The sequence below is a fragment of the Cervus elaphus genome, chromosome X (assembly GCF_910594005.1).
Source record: "Cervus elaphus chromosome X, mCerEla1.1, whole genome shotgun sequence".
Lineage (NCBI taxonomy): Eukaryota > Metazoa > Chordata > Mammalia > Artiodactyla > Cervidae > Cervus > Cervus elaphus.
Window position 1 is genome coordinate 137,829,285 of NC_057848.1, and position 22,656 is coordinate 137,851,940.

Genomic DNA, 22,656 nt, shown 5'->3' on the forward strand with positions numbered 1-22,656 from the left:
CCAAAAGGGCAGTCAGAAGTGCCTAGGGATTGATTGAGAAAAAAGACTTGTGAGAAAAGTAACAAAAGAAACTCGGGGAACAAACGTGGTGTTAGGCACTTCCTGCTAAGGATTCTTCCTCTCACAGTCGGCCATCCACTTCCATCCTCACACTTAATTGTCCATGCTTGTCTCCAATTCTTTCTTCTATCATGTTCTATTTGGGAACTTGTAACCTGTGTCTGAATGCCTTCCAGACATTTCCTCTCTTTGAGTTTTCAGGCTACTGAGTGGCATCTTGGGTGAGAGTCAGCAACGGATTTGGTCCTGAAACTCCAGAATGGATATGCAGACACTGTACCCACTGCCTCAAGGGTTCTCTTAATGAACAGAAACAACTATTTGCCATTCATCAGTTAACATTTATTGGCATATTTAGGGAATGGGGAATTTCGTTTAACATGAAGGGTACCACCCTTGTACAGCAAAGAGATCAAAGCCAGTCAATCCTAAAGGATTGAACATTCATTGGAAGGACTGATGCTGAAGCTCCAATACTTTGGCTGTAAAAAATTTTCCTGCAATGCAGGAGACCTGGGTTCAATCCCTCAGTTGGGAAGATCCCCTGGAGAAGGAAATGGCAACCCACTCCAGAGTTCTTGCCTGGAGAATTTCAAGGACAGAGAAGCCTGGCAGGCTATAGTCCATGGGGTCACAAAGAGTCAGACATGACTGAGCACCTAATACTTCACTTTTTACTTTCACCTGATGCAAAGAGCTGACTCATTGAAAAGACCCTAATGCTGCGAAAGATTGAGGGCAGGGGGAGAAAGGGGTGAAAAAGGATGAGATGGTTGGATGGCATCACTGACTCTATGGACATGAGTTTGAGCAAGCTCCAGGAGATGGTAAAGGACAGGGAAGCCTGGTGTGCCACAGTCCATGGGGTCACAGAGTCAGACAAAACTGAGCAACTGAACAACAAAGGGTACCACCAGCCCAAGGCAGCAGAAAGAGCACAAGTTTGCAGAAGAACCTGAATTCTAGATTAGATTCAATCCCTTATCAATTGGGGATCATAAATCCCACAGGTAAGTCTTGGTTTCTCTCTCTTAGAATCTTAACTGGCTGGTTCCTACCAAAAGTATCCTGCTTGGGCAATAAATGTTATGATTATCCTACTTCTCAACCCTACATCCTTGGGGAAGTTACTCAACCTTTCTGCAATGTTTTCTATTTTCTGTTCTGAAAATGTAGCAGTAATAATATCTAACTTGAAGAGAGATTGTGAGAATTAAATGAGACAGCTTATGTAACAAGTAGTTAGTCGACTTAATGTGCTATATAATTATTAGTTACCATTGGTTGCAATGACTTGGAAGCATTATAGAATCTTGGAGCATCTTAGAGCCACTGCCATGAAAAAAAAATATTCTTATTCTGCTTTATATACATGATTCCACCAATCTTCACTGTATTCTAATCTTTGATCTTTTTACTTTTAATTATTTTAACTGGAATCTGCCCTCCTTTCTGGGTAGAAGTTTAATAAATATAGCTCTGATTCTCATTATTTTACTCAATCTTTTAAAAGGCACAACTATTTAAATTAAACCATATGAAGATTTTAAATGACACAGAGCTGTTCGGCCAAACTAATAAAATGCCATTAAATCCTAATTTAGTATTACTTATTAGAATATAAGGAATGTATCAAGCCATGTTTTTGATGAGGAAATATGCTGACAAAATTTATCTATAAATGACATTATTTCTATCATTAGGTAATATTCCATAGATGTTCTCTAAGAACATTCATTAATCACTAAGCAGGAATAAGACTATGAAGAAGAGAATATGGTGAAATCACAGCTAAAAAGCACAGGTGAGATTAAGAAAAATAGCTCTTATGTTCTTGGTATTTATATTTCTCAAAGATATACTGGGTTGATCAAAAAGTTTGTTCAGGCATTTCCATAACATATTATGGGAAAACCCAAATGAGCTTTCTGGTCAACCCAATACATGTATATAACTTAAAAAGTGACGCGTTCCTTAAAATAACATCAAGCTCCTGTCCCTCCCCTCCTCATCCACAGCAAAAGCTGAAAATATTTTTTTGCCTTTTTTTTAAGCTATTCATCTTCATATTAGATGACATGCTTATACAGCTATTTCTTATCTTTTCCATTAAAGGTGTTATCTATTCATCTCCTAATATAGAAGATGAAGACTTAGCTCTCTTATAATCTCTCCACACATTTCCTTTCCCAAACACCCAAGATAATTGTATCATTTTTTTTTTTTACCAAAACAGTATCAGGTTAAATCAATATTCATTAAGCAAAACCATGTTCAATGATTACTATTTCCTTTCTTCCTCTACTTCCCCCTGCAAGATAACTTCCTTTTCTTTCTATATTGTTTGGTTTTCTACTTTGTCTATACCAAATTCGCACCTCAACTTTCCGACAAACTTGCATAACTCCTCTAGGTACAGCCAAGCACATCAGGTAATTCACCTATTTTATTATTTTTCTCTTAGCATCATCCTGGCTGTAGCTCTGCTTCAGTACTTAGGCTTCCTTCAAAACTTGATACCCAGCTGCCATCCTGGGCTGTCCTTTACCATCACTCTTGAAGTTTTCTGATCTCATCTGCACTGGAGCTCCAGGTTTTGAAATGTCATACTTCCCTATTTCTCAGTTCATTCCACCAACACCATGGACCTCCCTCAAAAATGTTTTACCAGCTCCTGCAGTGTTCCAGACAGTGGTTGGTTCATTTGGAACGTCTGGTCTGTAAGTTGTTTAAACACATTCTGTGAAGCAAAATTACCTATGCCTTACATTTTTGAAAGAAAAAAAAAATGCGGTTTTTTTTTTTTTTTTTGAGAACTTGCAAAGATTTTTTTTTCTCCTCTCACAGTTGATTCATACTTTTGGCTGCTACAGAATTCTAGTTGATGATTTTCTCTGTGAACTTAGGAGGCCTCGCTCCACTGTCCAGTAGCTTAAAAGTTACTACTGAAAGTCCAGAGCAAATCCTTTTAAGGAAGCAGTTTTATTTTTCTTCTTAGAAGCCTTTAGAATCTTTTCTTTCTTCTTTTTCTATCCAACATTCCTGGGGAGGGGATCCCTTAAATCTAGCAAGTTCTGTTTTGCACATTTGCCCCACAGTTCCAGAAGCCTGGAAGTACTGGGAAGATTACACCTCCATCTATTAGTGAAATACTGGTTGGAGTGCGTGACTCAAGTCAGGACAAACTATGAGATGCTATCTGCCCTTTGGGGTTCTTTAAAGAATGAGATGGAAGCTCTAACTCAGCCTAAAAATCACACCTTTGCTTGGCTTCCCACCCTTCACTGTTTGTCCTACTCCTATACTGGTTTCTCTGAGAGTCCTTCCTGAATGAAGTATATCCACACCTCAGAGGCAACTTCTGGAGAGCCTAGCCTAAGAGTATCACCCAGTTGCTCAGATTTGTGAAAGGACCTACAAAGTTGCAACTGACAAAGCTGAAGCTGGGACTAACTGGCTTCTGGAACTTCAGAATCCATGCAGAGCACTCTCCTGTACCACCATTTTTATTCACTCTTAAGTTAAACTTCAAAAACACCTTAAAGTTCAGAGAGTCGAGTTCAAACTATCATTCCAGGTGTCTTGGGGTACAACTCACTCTCCTGTCAGCCATGAATACTTAAGTAGAAAAACATGCATAAGTCTTATCTGACTTAAATCTCTAGAAGCAGCTCTGTAATCAGGAAGACGTGGGTTCAATTACTTGCCCAGCTGTGTGACGTCAGGCAAGTTCCTGAACCTAAGTCCCAGTATTCTCCCCTGAAATGGATATAATATGTTCATCACAGTACCTGTCATAGAGTCAGTCCTATCTTTCAAGTTATTTTCTGGTGGTGGTAGTGGTAAGTTTGTGGTACTACCACCATATAGCCTTCACCCAGTTCCCACATTTCAGAAATGTCTGGCCAAGGTTAGGGGTATAATATAAGGCAGTGGTTCTAAAAATGTAGTCTCCAGACAAGCAGCAGCATCAGTGGAAACTTGTTCACAGTGCAAAGTCTCGGGTCTGACTCCAGAACCATTGAATCAGAAACTCTGGGGCTGGAACAAGTCCTCCAAGGGATTCTCATAAACGTTTAAGTGTGAGAAACACTGACCTAAGGCCACAGATCTGGGAAAGATATTCTGGACCCCCATGGAGACGAAGGCCACAGACCTAGAGACAGCTGTTGGGGTATTGGAGATTTTAGGTAGAACTAATGGATATACTTTATTTCCTTGGGTTCCAAAATCACTGCAGATGGTGACTACAGCCATGAAATTAAAAGATGCTTGCTCCTTGGAAGAAAAGTTATGACCAACCTAGACAGCATATTAAAAAACAAAGACATTACTTTACTGACAAAGGTCTGTCTAATCAAAGCTATGGTTTTTCCAGTGGTCATGTATGGATGTGAGAGTTAGACTATAAAGAAAGCTGAGGCCGAAGAATTGATGCTTTTGAACTGTGGTGTTGGAGAAGACTCTTGAGAGTCCCCTGGGCTGCAAGGAGAACAAACTAGTCCATCCTAAAGGAAATCAGTCCTGAATATTCATTGGAAGGACTGATGCTGAAGCTGAAACTCCAATACTTTGGCCACCTGATGCGATGAACTGACTCATTGGCAAAGACTCTGATGTTGGGAAAGATTGAAGGCAGAAGAAGGGGATGACAGAGGATAAGATGGTTGGATGGCATCACCAAATCAATGGACATGAGTTTGAGCAAGCTCCAGGAGTCGGTGATAGACAGGGAAGCCTGGCATGCTGCAGTCCATGGGGTCACAAAGAGTCAGACATGACTGAGCGACTGAAATGACTGAATGGATATACATGACAACTCAATTATTAGGGATAAGAAGAAGTCATAATGATGCCTTTACTACTAGAGTATGTGCTCAGTTACTCAGGCATACCTGACTCTTTGTGACTCCATGGACTGTAGCCTGTCAGGCTTCTCTGTTCATGGGGTTGTCCAGGCAAGAATACTGGAGTGGGTTGCCATTTGCTACTCCATTACTATCAGAGTAGTGTTGTTATAAATGTCAAGATCATGTCATAAATGAGTATGAATAGGAGCTAAAGAGTAGATTTAAGTTTGTAAAACTGACAGTGAGTCTATACGTATGACACAGCCTTGAAATGCAAATAGAAAAGTTCACTAATGCAAAAAAAAAAAAAAGTTCACTAATGCAAGAAAAACATAATTTCTGGGCCAAGAAGCTGAAGAAACACTTGGAAGAATCCTTAATTGTATTAATCCTTTTCTGAGACAGGCTACTGACTGTACATGATCTGGAACATTTGCTGAGGAAAACTCATTTGAAACTGTCACTTCACCAGAGAGGCAACTACTGAAATTCGCCTGAAATTCTGAATTAGTGCCATACAAGCAAATGATCTTCAGAAGCAAAGATGAGGATTTAAGAGCAGGAAAGAGCTCCTTGAATCTCCCCCCCTCAGATTCTGGGGGGAAGAGAGCAAAAAAACAAACATCCCAACATCACCTGCATAGCAAATCACTGCTGATAAATTCAATTAGGTGATTTACTCTGAGAAGCATAAATCAGACACAGGAAAACCAATTCCTAGACTAAGTCTTAAAAAAGCCTGAACTTAGCAAAAAGAGAAAAGAACACCCTTTTCCTGGAGGAATCAAAGTGCAGAGGGTAACTTGAACAGGTTCGGGTTCCAGGGGTGATGACCAGCCACTCAATTTACTTTGACACATAGTCTCTCTGAGCAGCTCAGCTTAATCTCCAGTGTGGCAGAGAAAAGAATATTTCCATCCAGCACTTTATGGCCTCTGTTTGAAGATCTCAAAGCTTTGCTGTTGTGATCAGGGGGATAGCAGCTCTGAATACCACCACAGGAAATATTAGATGGGCTAAACTTCCCCCTAAAACACACCTGTATCATTTAGTCCACAGAGGGTCTCAGTTCACATTAATGACAATATTCAGAATACTAATAAAACAAGGACCGACTTATACAGAGTCTTTACTATGTGCCTAGCAGACCCCTCTGCTAAGCATGTTACACACACATTCTCAGTGGATCTTCCTACCACACCTAAAAAGGGGGTGCTCACCTTACCTTTTGCAGGTGAGGAAATCAAACTTTAAAGATGCTAAAGTAACCTGGCTAAGGTCAACCAGGATGGAGCCACGATTCAACACCAAGGCTATGGGACTCTGAAAGCCCTGTTCTTAACCATCATCTTTTAATGCCTTCATTGAGATGCTAACCTATTTCAACAGCTGCAATGGGTGATAACTCATGCAATTCTCTTTGCCTCACAAGGAAAGAAGAAACATTTTAAATAGCAAAATTATGTTACGGAACTGTGCATGAGAACAATACTTCCTTTCTGGTGGATCACTGGAACTCTTCAGCCTTAGAGAGCTGTAAAGTCTGTTAGGGATGTGGCTCCCTTCTAAAGTCATTGTAGGAGTGGAGATTCAGCTGGTCCCCACAGTGCTCGCTTTGGATTGGTGATGCTTCGGTTGCCATGGACACCAGATTTCAATACACCACTGAGCATGAGGAATCCATTCCATGCAAAGCAATGGAGCCAGCAGATGGGCACAGTAACAGCTAGCTGCACATAATGCTATGACCAATATTTGTTTTGCCACCTCTCATTTAGATGATGTTCTCAGCCATGAAGCTTGTATGACTGCCTCTCATCTGAGAACCAGCTTCTTTATGGCCCAGGTAGCAATGCTCACACTTCAATGTGTCAAAGGCGTTCATTTGTCTGGGTTGTTGAATGGGTAAAGCTGTTCAGAAAAGGAAATGTGACCTTACACAAAACACTTCTTTGTTCAGCTTGCTAAAAGAAAGAATGGATCAAATGACTTCTTGAAAATTCCATTTGTTCAAGTGGCTAGCACCCCAGAAATAATGAGGCTGTTAACTTGGTAGGTTTCCTTAGTAACTAAATCCATAAAGAAAATAACTAGGAAAAGATAAGAGGTACATAGATATATGTAAATAATGCATGAGAACAACATGTTTTTCTTTGACTCAAACCAACATCCAAGGCACTGTACTTAATTAGTGAATGTAGAGAGTAATCAGTAAAAGTGAATCTTGAAGAGAAACACTTATTTGGACACATCATGGACTGCTGGCCAGTTTACCAAGAGACCATCTCCACATGGGGATATTAAAGGATGCTCTACCTCCGCTACACAGAGGAAATCTACTGTGCCTTGTGTAGGAGCCAGTCAAGAGACAAACATCTTTCATTAACCAGAGAAAAGAAAATTAGCCAAATTAATAAGAAATTAATACAATCTGTCATTTTCACATTCAGAAGTCATAAATACAGCGCAGTTCCATTAAAACCACCTTCCTATGGAACACTGGGAGGTCAGGTTACTGGCAAAACAAATAATTCAGAACATTTAAAAGAATTTTTATTATGCACATTTTCCCAATTTATTTATTCAGTAATAAGAAAATTATGAACCATGCTCTCCAAATAATTACAAGTAATAAGTTTAGTTTTTAGTGGAATGTATACTAGTGGACTAATTAAAAGGGATAAGTTATCTCTAAGGAAATCAAGTTTATTCTGAGTGTTAAATCATTGTATCAGAAAAAAACCAAAATGTCTAAGCATCTTCCATTTAATTTAGAGTTGGGGCAACACTCCTTTACGTCAGATTGGTAAATTTAACTGAATGATTCTAAAACAGGAGTGGTTCCATTCATGCCCTGAAAAGTGATCAGAGCATCATGTTTTCAATCTGGTGTGGGAATGATAGTGTCTCTTATTATGAAATCATTTAAAACTGCTGGAACATGGTCTATTTGGGCCTTTAAAGGAATTCTAAAAAAGAAAACATCTTTGTATATAGAGGGTAAAATTACATTTATCAGAAGAAAAGGAAATCCACACATTCACTCATAGATGTTAACAGAGTCCTTAAACCTGCAAAAAGTCCTTCAGCAGCACCTACGAATTGGAGAGCTGATATTCTGGCATTTGTGGAAGAAGTTATTTTCAGTAAAAAGGCCAACTGATGAACATCATGAAATGGCGGGCGGCAGGGGGGTGGGGGTTAGGGATCAGTGAAATCTGTTGACAGGCAATCCCATAAAATTGACAAAAAATTAGTGATTTCAAGGTTTTTACTCAAATCTGTTCAATGAATCAGCAGCAGCAGCATCTGGGAGCTTGTTGAGATACAGTGTCTTGGGCCTCACCCCAGATCTGCTGAATCAAAACCTGATTTTTAACAGGATCGTCAGGAGATCTGAGTGCACACTGAAGTATGAAGAGCGCTCATTGAAAGCACAGATTTGGTGACCCGCCTGTGTTGGCTGGAACGCCACCTCTGCCGCTGCCTAGCTGTGGAACCTGGAACAAGTCCCACAGCCTCTCTGTGCCTCAGTTCCCTCACTGGGGAGGAGGAAGATAATACTGGTGCCTAGTCATAAGTATTGGTACTAAATGACATAATATATGGAAAGGGCTCATGACAGGGTGGACACTAAGTGATCCAGTAGTGCTAGTTCTTATGTCCTTTTAGCCATCACAGGGTTCTGGATCAAGAGTAACAAAGGATCCAAGCTACAGCCCACGGAAGTGCCCCATTGCCTGATACATCTATAATCGAGCAATTATGAACAGGACTCAGCTTACAAAAATCCAGCTTCCCCAACCTGCTGTCATTTCAAGCCAAACTGCCGGGTTTACTTGTGCAATGCACAACACACCTCTGCTTACAAACCAGGGACCACTCAGAGTCAGACTGGGTGAAATCCTGTATATGCATTTTGTTCAGTGAGTACTGAATGAAAAGATAAGGGGACACATTTTCTATCCGAGAAATCTCCATCTTCATTTTTTTTTTTTTTTTACCCATCAGTCTGTCATATATTAAAAAGTCTGATGAAACCGAGTATTGACAATAATGTGGGAATGCAGGCACCCCCGAATGCTCATGGAGGGAATGGAAATTGATGTAACCTTTCTGGATAGCAGCTTGATAATCTCCACTGAGGGAAAAACAGCTATAAACTTTGACTCAGCAATTGGGTTTTAAAAATTTATCCTACATATATACTTGTAACAGAAGGCAAAGATACATATACAGACACATTTATGTATATATTACATGTAAATGTCATATATATGTACATTATATGTATTACTGCGTATACTTTACAGCATTAATTCTGATAGCAAAAAAGGAAAAAAAATTGAATCAACTTAATGTCTGTAATGGTTAAATTGTGGTGTAGCCATTAGATCAAAACAGCATAAAGAATGAGACCTGTCTATGCTGTGCTGTGCTGAGTCGCTCCGTTGTGTCCGACTTTTTGAGACCCCATGTACTAGAGACCACCAGGCTCCTCTGTCCTTAGGGCTTCTCCAAGCAAGAATACAGGAGTGGGTTGCCATGCCCTCCTCCAGGGGATGTTCCCAACCCAGGGATCGAACCCAGGTCTCCTGCATTGCAGGAGGATTGTTTACTGTCTGAGCCACCAGGGAAGCCCAACAATACTGGAGTGGGGAGCCTGGCCCTTCTCCAGGGGAACTTCCCGACCCAGGAATCGAACTGGGGTCTCATGCATTGCAGGCAGATTCTTTACCAGCTCCCAGGGAAGGCACATATGAAAACAAGGTATGTCACATATATATGCACACACACACACACACACACACACACACACACACACACACACACACAATATCACATAAATGGGCAAAAATACAGGTAGTTTACATAACCAGAATATTCCTTAAAAAGAAAATGTTTTATGTTCAAAGAGGACTTTTTAAAACAAGCATACCTTGGTTTTATGCTCTCTGCTTTATTGTGCTTCGTAGACATTCCATTTTTATTTATTATTTTACCAATTGAAGGTTTGTGGCAACACTGTGTCGAGCAAATCAGAGTCATTTTTCCAACAGCATTTGTTCACTCTGTCTCTGAGTCACATTTTGGTAATTCTCCCAACATTTCAGACTTTTTCATTATTATTTTATTTGTTATGATGGTCTGTGATCAGTGATCTTTGATGTTAGTACCACGACTCACTAATGGAAGGCTTGAGAGGGTTAGCATTTTTTAGAAATAAAGTATTTTTTAATTAAGGTGTGCACTTTGTTTTTTTAGACATAATGATTACATACTTAACAGACTAAAGTATAAGGGTAAATGTAACTTATCTGCACTGGGAAATCAAAATATTCATGTGAGTTGCTTTATTGAGATATTCACTTTATTCCAGTGGTTTGGAACTGAATCCACAGTATCTTTGAAATATGCCTGTATATCTTCCTGGATCCTCTCACTGTTTGTGTTTACCCTGTATGACAGTAATAATTTTAAAGAAAAACTTGGGGGGAAAAACTCTCAATCTAACATTTATACCTTCAGGAACTGGGGGGGGGGTGGGGGGCAGGCTGGGAACCTAGGCCTAAAGTTGGCAGAAAAAAGGAAATTATAAACAAACATTAGGGCCAAAGTAAATGAAATGGAGAACAGGAATACAGGAGAAAACAATCAGTGAAATTAAGAATTGGTTCTCTGAAATGTCAAAATTGACCAACTTTAGCTAGACTAAGACTAAAAGAAAACTCAAAATCAGAAACTAAAGAGGGGACATTAAAAATGATACCATGGAAATACAAAATATCTTAAGAGACTACTATGAACAATTAATTATATGCCAATAAGTTGGACAACCTAGAAGAAATTGATAAATTCCTAAAAACATGCAACTTACCAAGATTGAATCATGATGAAACAGAAATCTAAAGAAACCAATAATGAGTAAGGATACTGAATCACTAATAAAACATCTCCCAACAAAGGAAAGTCCAGGACCAGATGGTTTCACTAGAGAATACTACCAAACATTGAAAGAAAAATTAGTGTCAGTCCTTCCCAAACTCTTCCAAAAGAAGAGGAGGGGCCACTTCCAACTTCATTTTATGAGGCCAGAACTACTCTCATACTAAAGTCAGAAAAGGACATTACAAGAAAATAATACTATAGGCCAATATTCCTGATGAACATAAATGTAAAATTATAACAAAATACTAGCAAACTGAATTCAAGAGCACATTAATGGGATCATACCCAAGGACTTAATCCTTGAGATATAAGGATGGTTCAACTTATGCAAATATGTGAGGTGATGGATGTGTTAATTATATGGTGAGAATTCTTTTACAAAGTATACATACATCAAACCACCACAATGCACACTTTAAATATCTTACAATTTTGTCAATTATATCTCAGTACAGTTGAAAAAATGAAAATAAAAATGTATACATAGTACAAAGGATACTGTATGCCACAAAGTCTGTTCAATAAGTGATGGAAGGAGTAAAAAAAAAAAGTTTTCCTTTAAAAATGTGATACATCACATTAATATGGAAGTGGAAGTGTTAGTTGGTCAGTCTTGTCTGACTCTTTGAGACCCCATGGACTATAGCCTGCTAGGTTCTTCTGTCCAGGGAATTCTCCAGCAAGAATACTAGAGTGAGTTGCTATTCCCTTCTCCAGGGGATCTTTCTGACCCAGGGTTCGAACCCGGGTCTCCTTCACTGCAGGAAGATTCTTTACCATCTGAGTCACCAGGGACTCCCTCACATTAATATAGTGAAAGATAAAAATCATGACTGTCTCAATAGATGCAGATAAAGAATTTGACAAAATTCAACATCCTTTCATGATAAAAAGTGAACAAATTGGGTATAAAAGGGATATACCTCAACATAATAAATGCCATATATGACAAGCCCACAGCTAACATCATACTCAGTGGTAAAAGGTTGAAAACTTTTACTCTAAGATCAGGAACAAGACAAGGCTGCCCACTCTCACTCTTATTCAACATACTACTGAAGTTTTAGCCAAAGCAGTCAGGCAATAAAAAGAAATAAAAGATGTCCAGATCAGAAAGGAAGAAGTAAAACTTTGTTTGCAGATGATATAATCTTACATACAGAAAATTCTCAAGACTCTACCAAAAAATTGATGGAACTAGTAATTCAGTAAAGTTGCAGTTATAATATCAACATACAAAAATCAGTTGTGATTCTATATGCTAAGAAAACAATAAACTATTGGAAAAATAAAGAAATCCCACTATAATAGCATCAAAAATAAAATACTTAAGAGTAAGTTTAACAAAGGAGGTGAAAAATTTGTACACTGAAAACTGTAAGACTTTGATGAAAGAAATTAAAGATAAATAAATGGAAAGACATTCTGTGTTCATGGATCAGAAGGATTGATAGTATTAAGATGTTCATACTGCTAAGGGCTTGGTGGCTCAGATGGTAGAGAAAAGTGAAGTTGCTCAGTCATGCCTGACTCTTTACAACCCCATAAACGGTAGCCTACCAGGCTGCATGGTCCATGGGATTTTCCAGGCAAGAGTACTGGAGTGGGTTTCCATTTCCTTCTCCAGAGGATCTTCCCATGAACGGTAGCCTACCAAGGCTCCATGGTCCATGGGATTTTCCAGGCAACAGTACTGGAGTGGGTTGCCATTTCCTTCTCCAGAGGATCTTCCCAACCCAGGGATTGAACCCAGGTCTCCTGAATTGCAGACAGACGCTTTACCGTCTGAGCCACAGAATCTGCCTGCAATGTAGGAGACCTGGGTTTGATTCCTGGGTTGGGAAGATCCCCTGAAGGAAGGAATGTCCTTCCACTCCAGAGGAGCCTGGTGGGCTACTGTCCATGGGATGGCAAGAGTTGGACACGACTGAGTGACTAACCACCACCACTACTCAAAGCTATCTATAGATTCAATGCAATTGCTATCAAAATTTTAATGTCATTTTTCACAGAAAGAAAAACAGAGGCCTAAAATTCATACAGAACCAAAAGAGGCCCCAGAGAACCAAATAAATCTTGAGAAAGAGATCAGAGCTAGAGGCACCATACTTCCTGATTTTAAACTGTATTACAAAGTTATACTATCAAAACAGTATGGTACTGACATAAGGAAGCTGTGGTACATATACACCATGGAATATTACTCAGCCATTAAAAAGAATTCATTTGAATCAGTTCTAATGAGATGGATGAAACTGGAGCCCATTATACAGAGTGAAGTAAGCCAGAAAGATAAAGACCAATACAGTATACTAACGCATATATATGGAATTTAGAAAGATGGTAATGATAACCCTATATGCAAAACAGAAAAAGAGACACAGATGTACAGAACAGACTTTTAGACTCTGTGGGAGAAGGTGAGGGTGGGATGTTCAGAGAGAACAGCATTGAAACACGTATACTATTAAGGGTGAAACAGACCACCAGCCCAGGTTGGATGCATGAGACCGGTGCTCAGGGCTGGTGCACTTGGAAGACCCAGAGGGATGGGATGGGGAGGGAGGCGGGAGGGGGGATCGGGATAGGGAACACATGTAAATCCATGGCTGATTCATGTCAATGTATGGCAAAAACCACTACAATATTGTAAAGTTATTAGCCTCCAACTAATAAAAATAAATGGAAAAAAAAACAGATCAATGGAACAGAATCAAGAGCCCATAAATATAAGCCCCACATATATGGTCAACTAACATCTGATATGAGAGCCAATAATACTTAATGGGGAAAGAATATTCTCAATAATAAGCAGTATTGAGAAAACTGGATAACTACATGCAGAAAAATGAAACTGGACCCCTATCTTACACAATTCACAAAAATTAGCTTGAAATGGATTAAAGACTTAAACACAAGATCTGAAAATGTAAAACTCCTAGAAGAAAGCATAGGGGGAAAGCTCCTTGACATTGGTCTTGGCAATGATTTTCTAGATATAACACCAATAGCACAAGCAACAAAAGCAAAAAATAAGTGGAACTACACCAAACTAAAATTCTTCTGCACAGCCAAAAGAAACAATTAACAAAAAGAACAAGCAACCTACACTGTAGGAGAAAATACCTGTGAACCACATTTTGGTAAGAGGTTAAAATTCAAAATATATAAAGAACTCCTACAAAATACAAATCAAACAACTCATTTTTAAAAATGGGCAGAGGAACTGCATAGACATCTCTCTAAAGATGAAATACAAACAGCCAGCAGTTGGATGAAAAGGTATTCTGTATCACTAACCATCAGGGAAATGCAACTCAAAACCAAAATGAGGTATATTCTCACATCTCTCAGAATGGCTATCATCAAAAAGTGCTAGTGAGGATGCAGAGAAAGGAGAACCCTGTACACTGTTGGCAGTAACGTGAATTGGTACAACTACCGACAGCAGTGTGGGTGTTCCTCAAAAAAGTAAAAAGAGAACTAGCATATGATCCAGCATTCCCACTTCTGGGTATTTATCCAAACACAATCAAAACAGGATCTGGAGGAGGTATCTTTATCCCCATGTTCACTGTAATATTGTTGACAAGAGTCAAGGAAGTGGGAAGTCATGAGACAGACCTTGGTAAGTGAGCCAAAAGGCAGACACTTTGGTAACCACCCAACAGCCATTTCCTCCTCCTTTCTTGAAAGAATCTGCATCCACTGATAAGAGGCTGGAAATAAAGAATACTAGCCTTTCTGGCCTCCCCAGAAACCAGGAGTGGTCAGTGCTGGGTTGCTGACCAAGTGCTGGGCCATGAGGCAGAATGGAAATTCTTTAAGGACAGACTGTTCCATATAATAAGAAAAAAATTCAAGGAAAAAAAAAAAAAAAAACACAACCCAGCCTCAGTTATATGAGAACACAATGTTTGGAAAAGCAGTAGCCATCTTGCAATCCTGAAGAGTGCTACAGTTCACCAAGGCTTCCCTGGTGGCTCAGTGGTACAGAATTCGCCTGCAATGCAGGAGGTGCAGAAGCCACCAGTTCAATCCCTGGGTCATGAAGATCCCCTGGAGGAGGGCATGGCCACCCACTCCAGTATTCTTGCTTGGAGAATCCCATGGATAGAGGAGCCTGTCCTTAGGGTCGCAGAGAGTTGGACATGACTGAAGCAGCGTAGCATGCCCAGCTCACACACCCAGAATAGCAGAGAAAAAGGTTGGAGATGGCTTGGGTTCTGATGATTTTTCTGAGTTGCTTAACCAATCCTGGAATGACCTAGCTCTACACTCCTTGTCAAGTGAGGTCATAAGTGTTCCCGTTATTTAAATCACTTTCTATCAGACATTCTATTATATCTAGCTAAGGGCATCCCCACTTAGCTGCCAACCACATGCTTGGGAATGAGCTAAGGACCCAATGAACAATCTAGCAAAAGGCTTTTTCCTTTAATCATGGCAGGAAGATAGATTCCTTGGGCATAATTGTCTATGTGATGCTCAATCACTTTCGATTTTTTGTTAGTAGGGGCATAACATAGATTTCATTAAGCAGCTACTCTGTGCCAAGCACTACGCTAGGCACTTTATCTTGGGTGAGTCATCGCAGTCACCTCCAGACCAGTCCCCTTTGGCCAAGAAAAGAAAATCACATCTCTATTTTCTCCAACCTTATTTAAACAGCTTGGCATTTCCTTTTATTACAAATGCAGACCACGAACCACCAGGAGTACTCATGACTTTGCCACCTATAGAAATCACAGATACGGTCATGTCACACTGCAGTTGTTGAAGACATCTCGAAATATCACTGCCCCTCATCACTCCTTAGGCCCCACTGCAAAACCGCATTGAATGTGTTAATCAAGCAGTACATATGCTAGTGCATCACACGTTTTGAAAATGTTTTGGTAACTGAATGTTAAGATAATTGGCTTTCTTTGTAATCCTGTGTGTTTTATTTTCTGCATCTAAAAACGTTCTCAAAAGAGGTACTGGAGGTTTTACCAGATTTACAAAGGAGTCCTTGGCACGAAACATGTTTTTAGATTCCCTCTAAAAAGTCCTCCTGTGACCTTTCTTAATACTGCTCAATTTGCTGTCTATACAGAAAACCAATCTGTATCATTGTTTTTTAAGGTGAATCAGATGAAGACAGTGCCCTATTTCCAACTGAAACAAATGTCCAACTCATAACTTTCCCAGCCAGACCTGCCTTTCCCCTGCTCACAGCTCCCCCCCGGCCTCTAAGCCTCTAGCCTTTGCTCACTCTTCTCCAGCCGGGCCACCACTTTCCTTTTCTTGGACATCTCCCAGCAGTTTCCTGCCTCGGGGGCTTTGTCCTTGCCATCCCCTCAGCCTGGAATGCCTGCTTTTAAGGCAGCTGCTTCATTCTCATGCTTCAGTGATGAGCCAGGACGTCACCTCCACCGAGAATCCTTCCCCGCTAATGTATGCCAGGCAGCACCCTGCCCGCTCCCACCCCGCCCGCACTTACTTCCTGTTTACTTCCTTCCGAGCACTTCTGACAACGCTACTCTATTGATTTTTGTTCACTGCTCAACCCTGGCATCTAGCGAGGTTCCGGGCATACGGAGAAACCTGACATTCACTGAGAGTGAATGACAGAATAAGCGAAGGAGGAAGCTATCATTTGTCCATTTTCCAAGTGAGGAAATTCAGGCTCCAAGATGTTACAATTATTTGTCCAAGGTCACCCAGGAGCAAAAGTTATTATTTTAACTGTGGCTCCCCAGGCCTCCCCCTTAACCCCACCACCATTCTCATTTACATTTCCACCAATCTAGAAAACAGAACAGACCAATGCTAGTTTTTACAGTGTGATTTCTTAAGACTTCAGTGCTCCATTTCTTAAGGATGTCTGCCTAACAAACCCTCTAAGGCAGCAGTCCCCAACCTTTTTGACACGAGGGACCAGTTTCCTGGAAGACAATGTTCCCATGGATGGGGGGCGGGGATGGCTTCAGGATGATTCAAGCACATTACATTTACTGTGCACTTTATTTTTATTATTATCACATCAGCTCCACCTCAGATCATCAGGCATTAGATCCCGGAGGTTGGGGACCCCTGCTCTAAGCTATTTCCCTGGAGTATTTCCAGGAAGGCCAAATTAATAAAAAATATATTATCTGGAGAGAATGGTTCTGTCTGTATGTCTCTCTGTCTACATACACACACTTTTTTCCATCTCTGAATCTTCTAAACAAATACAAACAATAAAATCAGATGTAAGTAAGAAAGTTCAGAAAAGGGTAAATGAAGGAAGAAAAAAAAATAACAGATAAACCAAATGTAACTTTTAGTATATAAGAAAATACATGATACGGTATTGTACACAAGCTATGTGGACCACAATTCTGACCATATGCTTCCTAGGAGCCAACATAAAGTGAGCAACATGATCAGTTATACAACTCATCCTGGAGATTTAAAAAGATTCAATTCATTTCCAGGAGGAGCACAACTCTTCCTGTTTCAAAGCCCTGACAGAAATTCCTCTTGTGGGTTGTTAAAACGAAAGTATGGTAGGATATAGGAATTGGTATTCTAAACTACAACTTTATAAATAAATATACAAGCTTCACAAAACAACATCTTAATAGACGGGGCTGGTATAATGCCAAAATCCATGCAGTAATGTATTACTGCCTTGCTATTCAGAGTGTGATCCCTGGACAGTCAGCAGCACCTTGACAGAAATGCAGAATCTCAGGCCCAATACCAGGTCTGCTGAAACAGAATCTGTATTTTATTACCATGATCTGCAGGTGATGACTATAATGTTAAAGTTTAACAAACACTGGTCTAGTGGTTAAGCTTGCTTTGAGGCCAAATTTGTAAGAAAGTAGTGTTCATTTATTCACACATTCAACAAATACTTACGGATACCTTGGCAGTAGGAAAGGATTTTTTAAGCTCTTATGGAAACAGGAAAGCATTATTTTAAACATAACATCAAAGGCACCACCATAAAGGAAAATACTGGTAAATGGGATGCCATTAGAACTGAGTGATGAAGCAAAGCATTGAAAATATTTCCACCACAACCAAAACAAGGAAAGTTGAGAACCCACATATGTACCAGGTACAATCTTAATGCTTAAGTCCATCAATGAAATGGAAACCCTCTGCTCTTATGGAGCTACATTCTAATTGAAGAAGACATAAAGAAAATAAGTTAAATGAAGCAAGAAAAGGACCTAAGTCAGGGGACAGGTGGCAGTCTTAAATAGGGTGGATAGGGAAGGACTCACTGAGGAGATAACCCAGACAAGGTCAGGGAGCTAAGTATAAAAAGAGATAGGGGGAGAGTATTCCAAGCAGAGGGAACAGTGAGTACAAACACCCTGAGACAATAAATGCCTGAAACAGCAAGAAGGCCCATGTGGTTGAAGCAGAGTGAGCAAAAAGTAGAGTAGGTAAGCTGGGGTCAGATCACATGGCGCTTTGTCAGCCGTTTTAAGGATCTTGGCTTTAACTGCAAGATGAGCAGCCACTGGAGAAAGGGAAATAGGGAGCCATTGCAGGACGTTGAGCAGGGCAGTGACATAATGGAAAGTGTTTATAAGAAGCCTGGTTTCTCAGAGGTACATGGAATGGCTGGAGTGAGAAGCTAGCTGAGAGTACTAATCCCAGTACAGGGGGATTCACTCATCCAGCTATTTATTAGGTGGCAGAGACGTGTCAAGTAGGGTGGGGAGGAGCTAGACCAGGGTGATAACCGAGGGCACTGCCAGAGGAAAGTGAATACAAATGACATTGGAGGGAAAGAAACCCAGGGCAGATTATTCATAGAGAAATGACAGAAGTTCGCAATTCAATTTAATCAAGGTTTATGGATCATCTACAGAGGGCAAAGCCATCTGCAGGCTAGGACATGGGGGTGGGGATGGTGCAGAAGACTTGTATTTTCCCCTCAAAGGGCTTCAAGCCTGGCATGCTTAGCCTCTGTCCTTTCATGCCTGAACTTTTTGGATGACCACAGCTGAGGCTGCCACTGAGACTAGCTGATTTGCTCAGGTAAAGAGCTTTTTTTTTTTTTTTTTTGCTTTAAAAAAAAAAAAAAAAAAACAGCCTTAGAGCTTGTTCTGTCTCCTGGGAGCAGGGGCTAGAGCACCTCAACTTGATTAGTATAAAAAGATAGATCCAGTTTGACAGCAGGGCACAAGAGAGGTCTTAAGAAATGTCTTTGTGGATCAGCACTGCAGACTGGCCCTGGGCCACCAGTCTTCAGGCAAGGAGTCCTTCTGCTCGGTTGCCACTTGCGCATGACCTCATGGTTCTCCCACTCTGCCATTCCATTCTGGAGAAAAGCATAGAATGGGAAAGCAGCATGCGTAAGGAAAACAACTCGGGGGAGAAATCCCCACAAATTTGAAAACCGCCTGCCACCAGACTGCAAGGTCTGAGGAGCAGATGCAACTATAATGCAAATGATATGTAAATAGCCTGGTGGCCTATTCAGAGGTTTTCTACAACTGGAAAGGCCCTTGGGAAACTGCTAGCTGGTAACAGTGACTCTGAAGCAGAGTGAACTATTTCAAGACAACTTTGTCACACAACCCTTTGCTTCCCTGCTAGGACACTGCACAGTCTTTGGTAATCTTTCTCACTTGAATTAACCTCACCTGCTATAAATTAAAAAAAAAAATCAAGACTACCTCTGTAGAGGTTATCTAAGTTAATTACACTTTAAAAACACTGTGTACCTTTAATTTGTCTTCAAACGCCTCTCTCACCCAAATGGAGCCAAGTTAAATGTGTCACTTCCTCCCTAAACAGTATTTGGCTCCAGTGGGTTATGAATGAAGGGCCTCTCTTTCAGTTCTAGTTACTAAGATCCTTTGGAGGACTTTTTCCCCCCCTGCACCACAGACACTGGCACTCTCTCTTCTAATATCCACGCGCTGTGTTCAAAGTGAATCCAGAAAAACACACACACACACACACATATAGTTGTGAAATCCAAGTCACTTCAAGGAGCCCGTGGAAAGCTATTCATTAAGAAAAACTGCCCCGACAATCCTAACGATTCATTTTAAAATGGGGGGGGGGGGGCGGGGGAAGCACTTTAGATTACAATAGGGTAGAATTCTGTCTACACTTATGTATTTAAAAGAGGACACTCCCCTCAGAGATACATTTTATAAGACCCATGCAATTTACTGAATAGAAAGCCAACACAGGAAGCACATACAGACCTGGGGGTCGCAGAAACAACTTACCTTCACCTTAATGATGGAAACAATACTAGCATAGATCAGCCCACTCCCCAACTTCTATGACTTTCTAGTACTCTGACATGCGAGGGTACTTCAGCTTTTGACAGGAGGGTTTAAAGGAAGGGAAATCTCTTTCATTTAGGATATTAAAAAATCTCACTTGCAAGGACCTCCAGACAACACCTGGGCAAAGAGGCATTTGGGGAGATGCCATGTCTCAGTAAAACACGAACAAAGAGCAAAGGTACGTAATCCCTACTGAGACTGAAAGCGGTGGGGGGAGGGCGCGGCGGGGGGGAGACGGACAAAAGCAAGGGATAAACCTCCAGAGCCTCAAGAAACCAGAGTCAGAAGAGTAACAAAGACGGAGAACAGCCGGGGCGCCGCTCCCGTAGCCGGGAGCCGGGTGGTAGGGCGGCGCGCGCCCCCTTGCGGCCGGGGTGGCCTCTTACCTCCTGGGCGAGTTTCTGCTTGAGCACGAGCGCGGCGCACAGGTAGCCCGCGCGGCCCACGAAGAGCTCATCGGAGCCGCACTCGAGGAAGGAGACGGGCGCGCAGACGGCGCACAGAGCCCGGAACTTGCCCAACGGCTGCACGTAGTCGGGCCGGCCCAGGGCGTGGTACACGAGCGTGGCCACGGCGTACACGCCCGCGCCCCCGAGCAGGAAGGCGGCGCGGGTGTCGGCGTCCGGCTCGCCCCACTCCTCAGCGCGGGCGCACGCGTCGATGAGGCGCTTGGCCGAGCGCAAGTAGCGCTCCCGGGCCCCGGCGAAGAGCGGGCTCTGAGAGACGTGGTAGAGCATGTAGGCCACCCCGGCCACGCCGCCGTACAGTCCCCACTGGCAGCTGCTGGCCGCGGCCGCCGCCCCCCGGCCCTCTGGGCCGCCCCCGAGCGGGGGCAGCTCCTGGAGGATGCGCTCGATGGTGGCAGTGACCAAGGGCGCCACCGCCTCCTCGCACTGGCCCGCCAGCAGGCTGCCCTGGTAGTCATCGAAGCGATTGGCAAAGCAGCGCTTGGTGTCCATGCTGCCGCCCGTGCCCCCACCAAGGCCGAGCCGGGGTCCGTTGGAGGGCGCGCCCTGCGGTCCCGCGCACCACCTCTCGCTCTTTGAGGCACTCGGATGGCGGTGGATGCAGCCGGGATGGAGCGAGGAGGCTGAGACGGGAGGTGACAAGAGGAGGCGGGCGCGAGGAAGCAGCGCGGAGCGGATTGCCAAGTGGGGCACCGGACTGCCGCGAGGCTCCCTAGTGGCCCCGGCGAGCGCAGGGGATGCGCGTCGCGCGCCCCCCTCGCCGAGGCCGCGCCCCCGCCGCACCCGCCCCCTCCTGCGCCGCCGCAGCTTGGCTTCCTCGCCAAGGGGCCGAGGTGATCTCCGGCAGGACCCACGCGGGGGCCGCGCCACTCCTCCCGCTCCGCCCCCGACTCCTCCCCTCTCGGCGGAAGGCCAGGGACGCGCGGGACCGCGAGCCGGAAAGCCCGGGCTGGGCGCCCGCACACCTGGCCGGGAGGTGACGACCTCGAGTCCCTCGTGTACGCCGAGGGTCAGCGGAGCGGCAGCACCTGGAGCGTGCTGAAAAATGCAGAGGCTCCGACTTCGCCCCCGACCTAGGGAATCACAGTCAGCGTATTTAGCAAGAGCCCCAGGTGATTCGCATGCACAGGAAAGGTGGAGAAGCCGCGGAACTAGTAGAGGCTTCTGGGAAAAAAAGCTAAGTGCCCTCCTGAAAGTTGTGTTTTCGTCTGGGTCACTTTGGCGTTCTCAGTCTCCTGAGTGTTGCATCCCAAAGGCTGAGGGATTTGAATGCAGTCAAACGGTGAAGTGCCCCGTAGGGAAACTTGTCCTCAGCCTTGGCTGTCGGGTTTTTTTCGGAATCCCCAGGAGTAGAAGTTCAGAGAACCACACCAGGATAAGGTAAGGAATGGAGATTCTGTCTTCTAGAGACCAACCCCCCCCAACCCCAGACCTATTCAGGCACCGTGTGCACCCCATAAATGCCCTGAGGTCATTAACCAGTGAAGTTAAGGGTAAATGCTGCTGATAATTTTAATTTGGCATTTTGAACCATTTTCTGTGTGTCCTTAGTTATTTCTTTCACTCTTTTCCTTCCTTCCCATGTTTTTTTCCTTCCGTCCCCCTACCCCTGGCCTGTCCCACCTCAGGCGTATTTGAAGAGGAAAAGTTAAAATTTTACATAACCTCCTGCTCCTTCTGCCTCTCTAACTCAGCTTGCTCCTTGCAAAGTCTGGATCACGTAGGTCACATAGTCTCAGGAAGTGGGGACTTAAAATACTAGGAAGTGGAGTGTATCTCACTCACCCTTGTCCTCCTCTTTCCAATTGCCCAGCCCCTAGAAACCTGCTTAATCATGCCTGTCCGTGTAAAGGTCAGGCACCCCCCTCCCCATCTTGACCACTGTTCTGGTGCTGGGAAACCCTTTAAACCAGCCTGTTAGCAGCTAGTGTTGCTCACTATAGTAGGTCTATAAAAACTAATCCCTTTGCTCCGAGCTTGGAGTGCAAACTCCCCTGGGCCCACCGGCGGAATAAACCTGAGTTCTCCAAC

The 22,656-nt window shown here is 42.7% G+C and overlaps 1 protein-coding gene across 1 annotated transcript in view; it reads right to left on the reverse strand.

The window, feature by feature from the left end:
• LANCL3 (LanC like 3) overlaps window positions 1-21,470 on the reverse strand; it is a 112,889-nt gene extending 91,419 nt beyond the window's left edge. Inside the window, exon 1 of the mRNA XM_043895069.1 lies at window positions 20,545-21,470. Within this exon, the coding sequence (XP_043751004.1) occupies window positions 20,545-21,117 (573 nt within the window). The 5' untranslated portion in view covers window positions 21,118-21,470. The remainder of the gene's footprint in view (window positions 1-20,544) is intronic.
• Window positions 21,471-22,656: the final 1,186 nt, after the last annotated feature.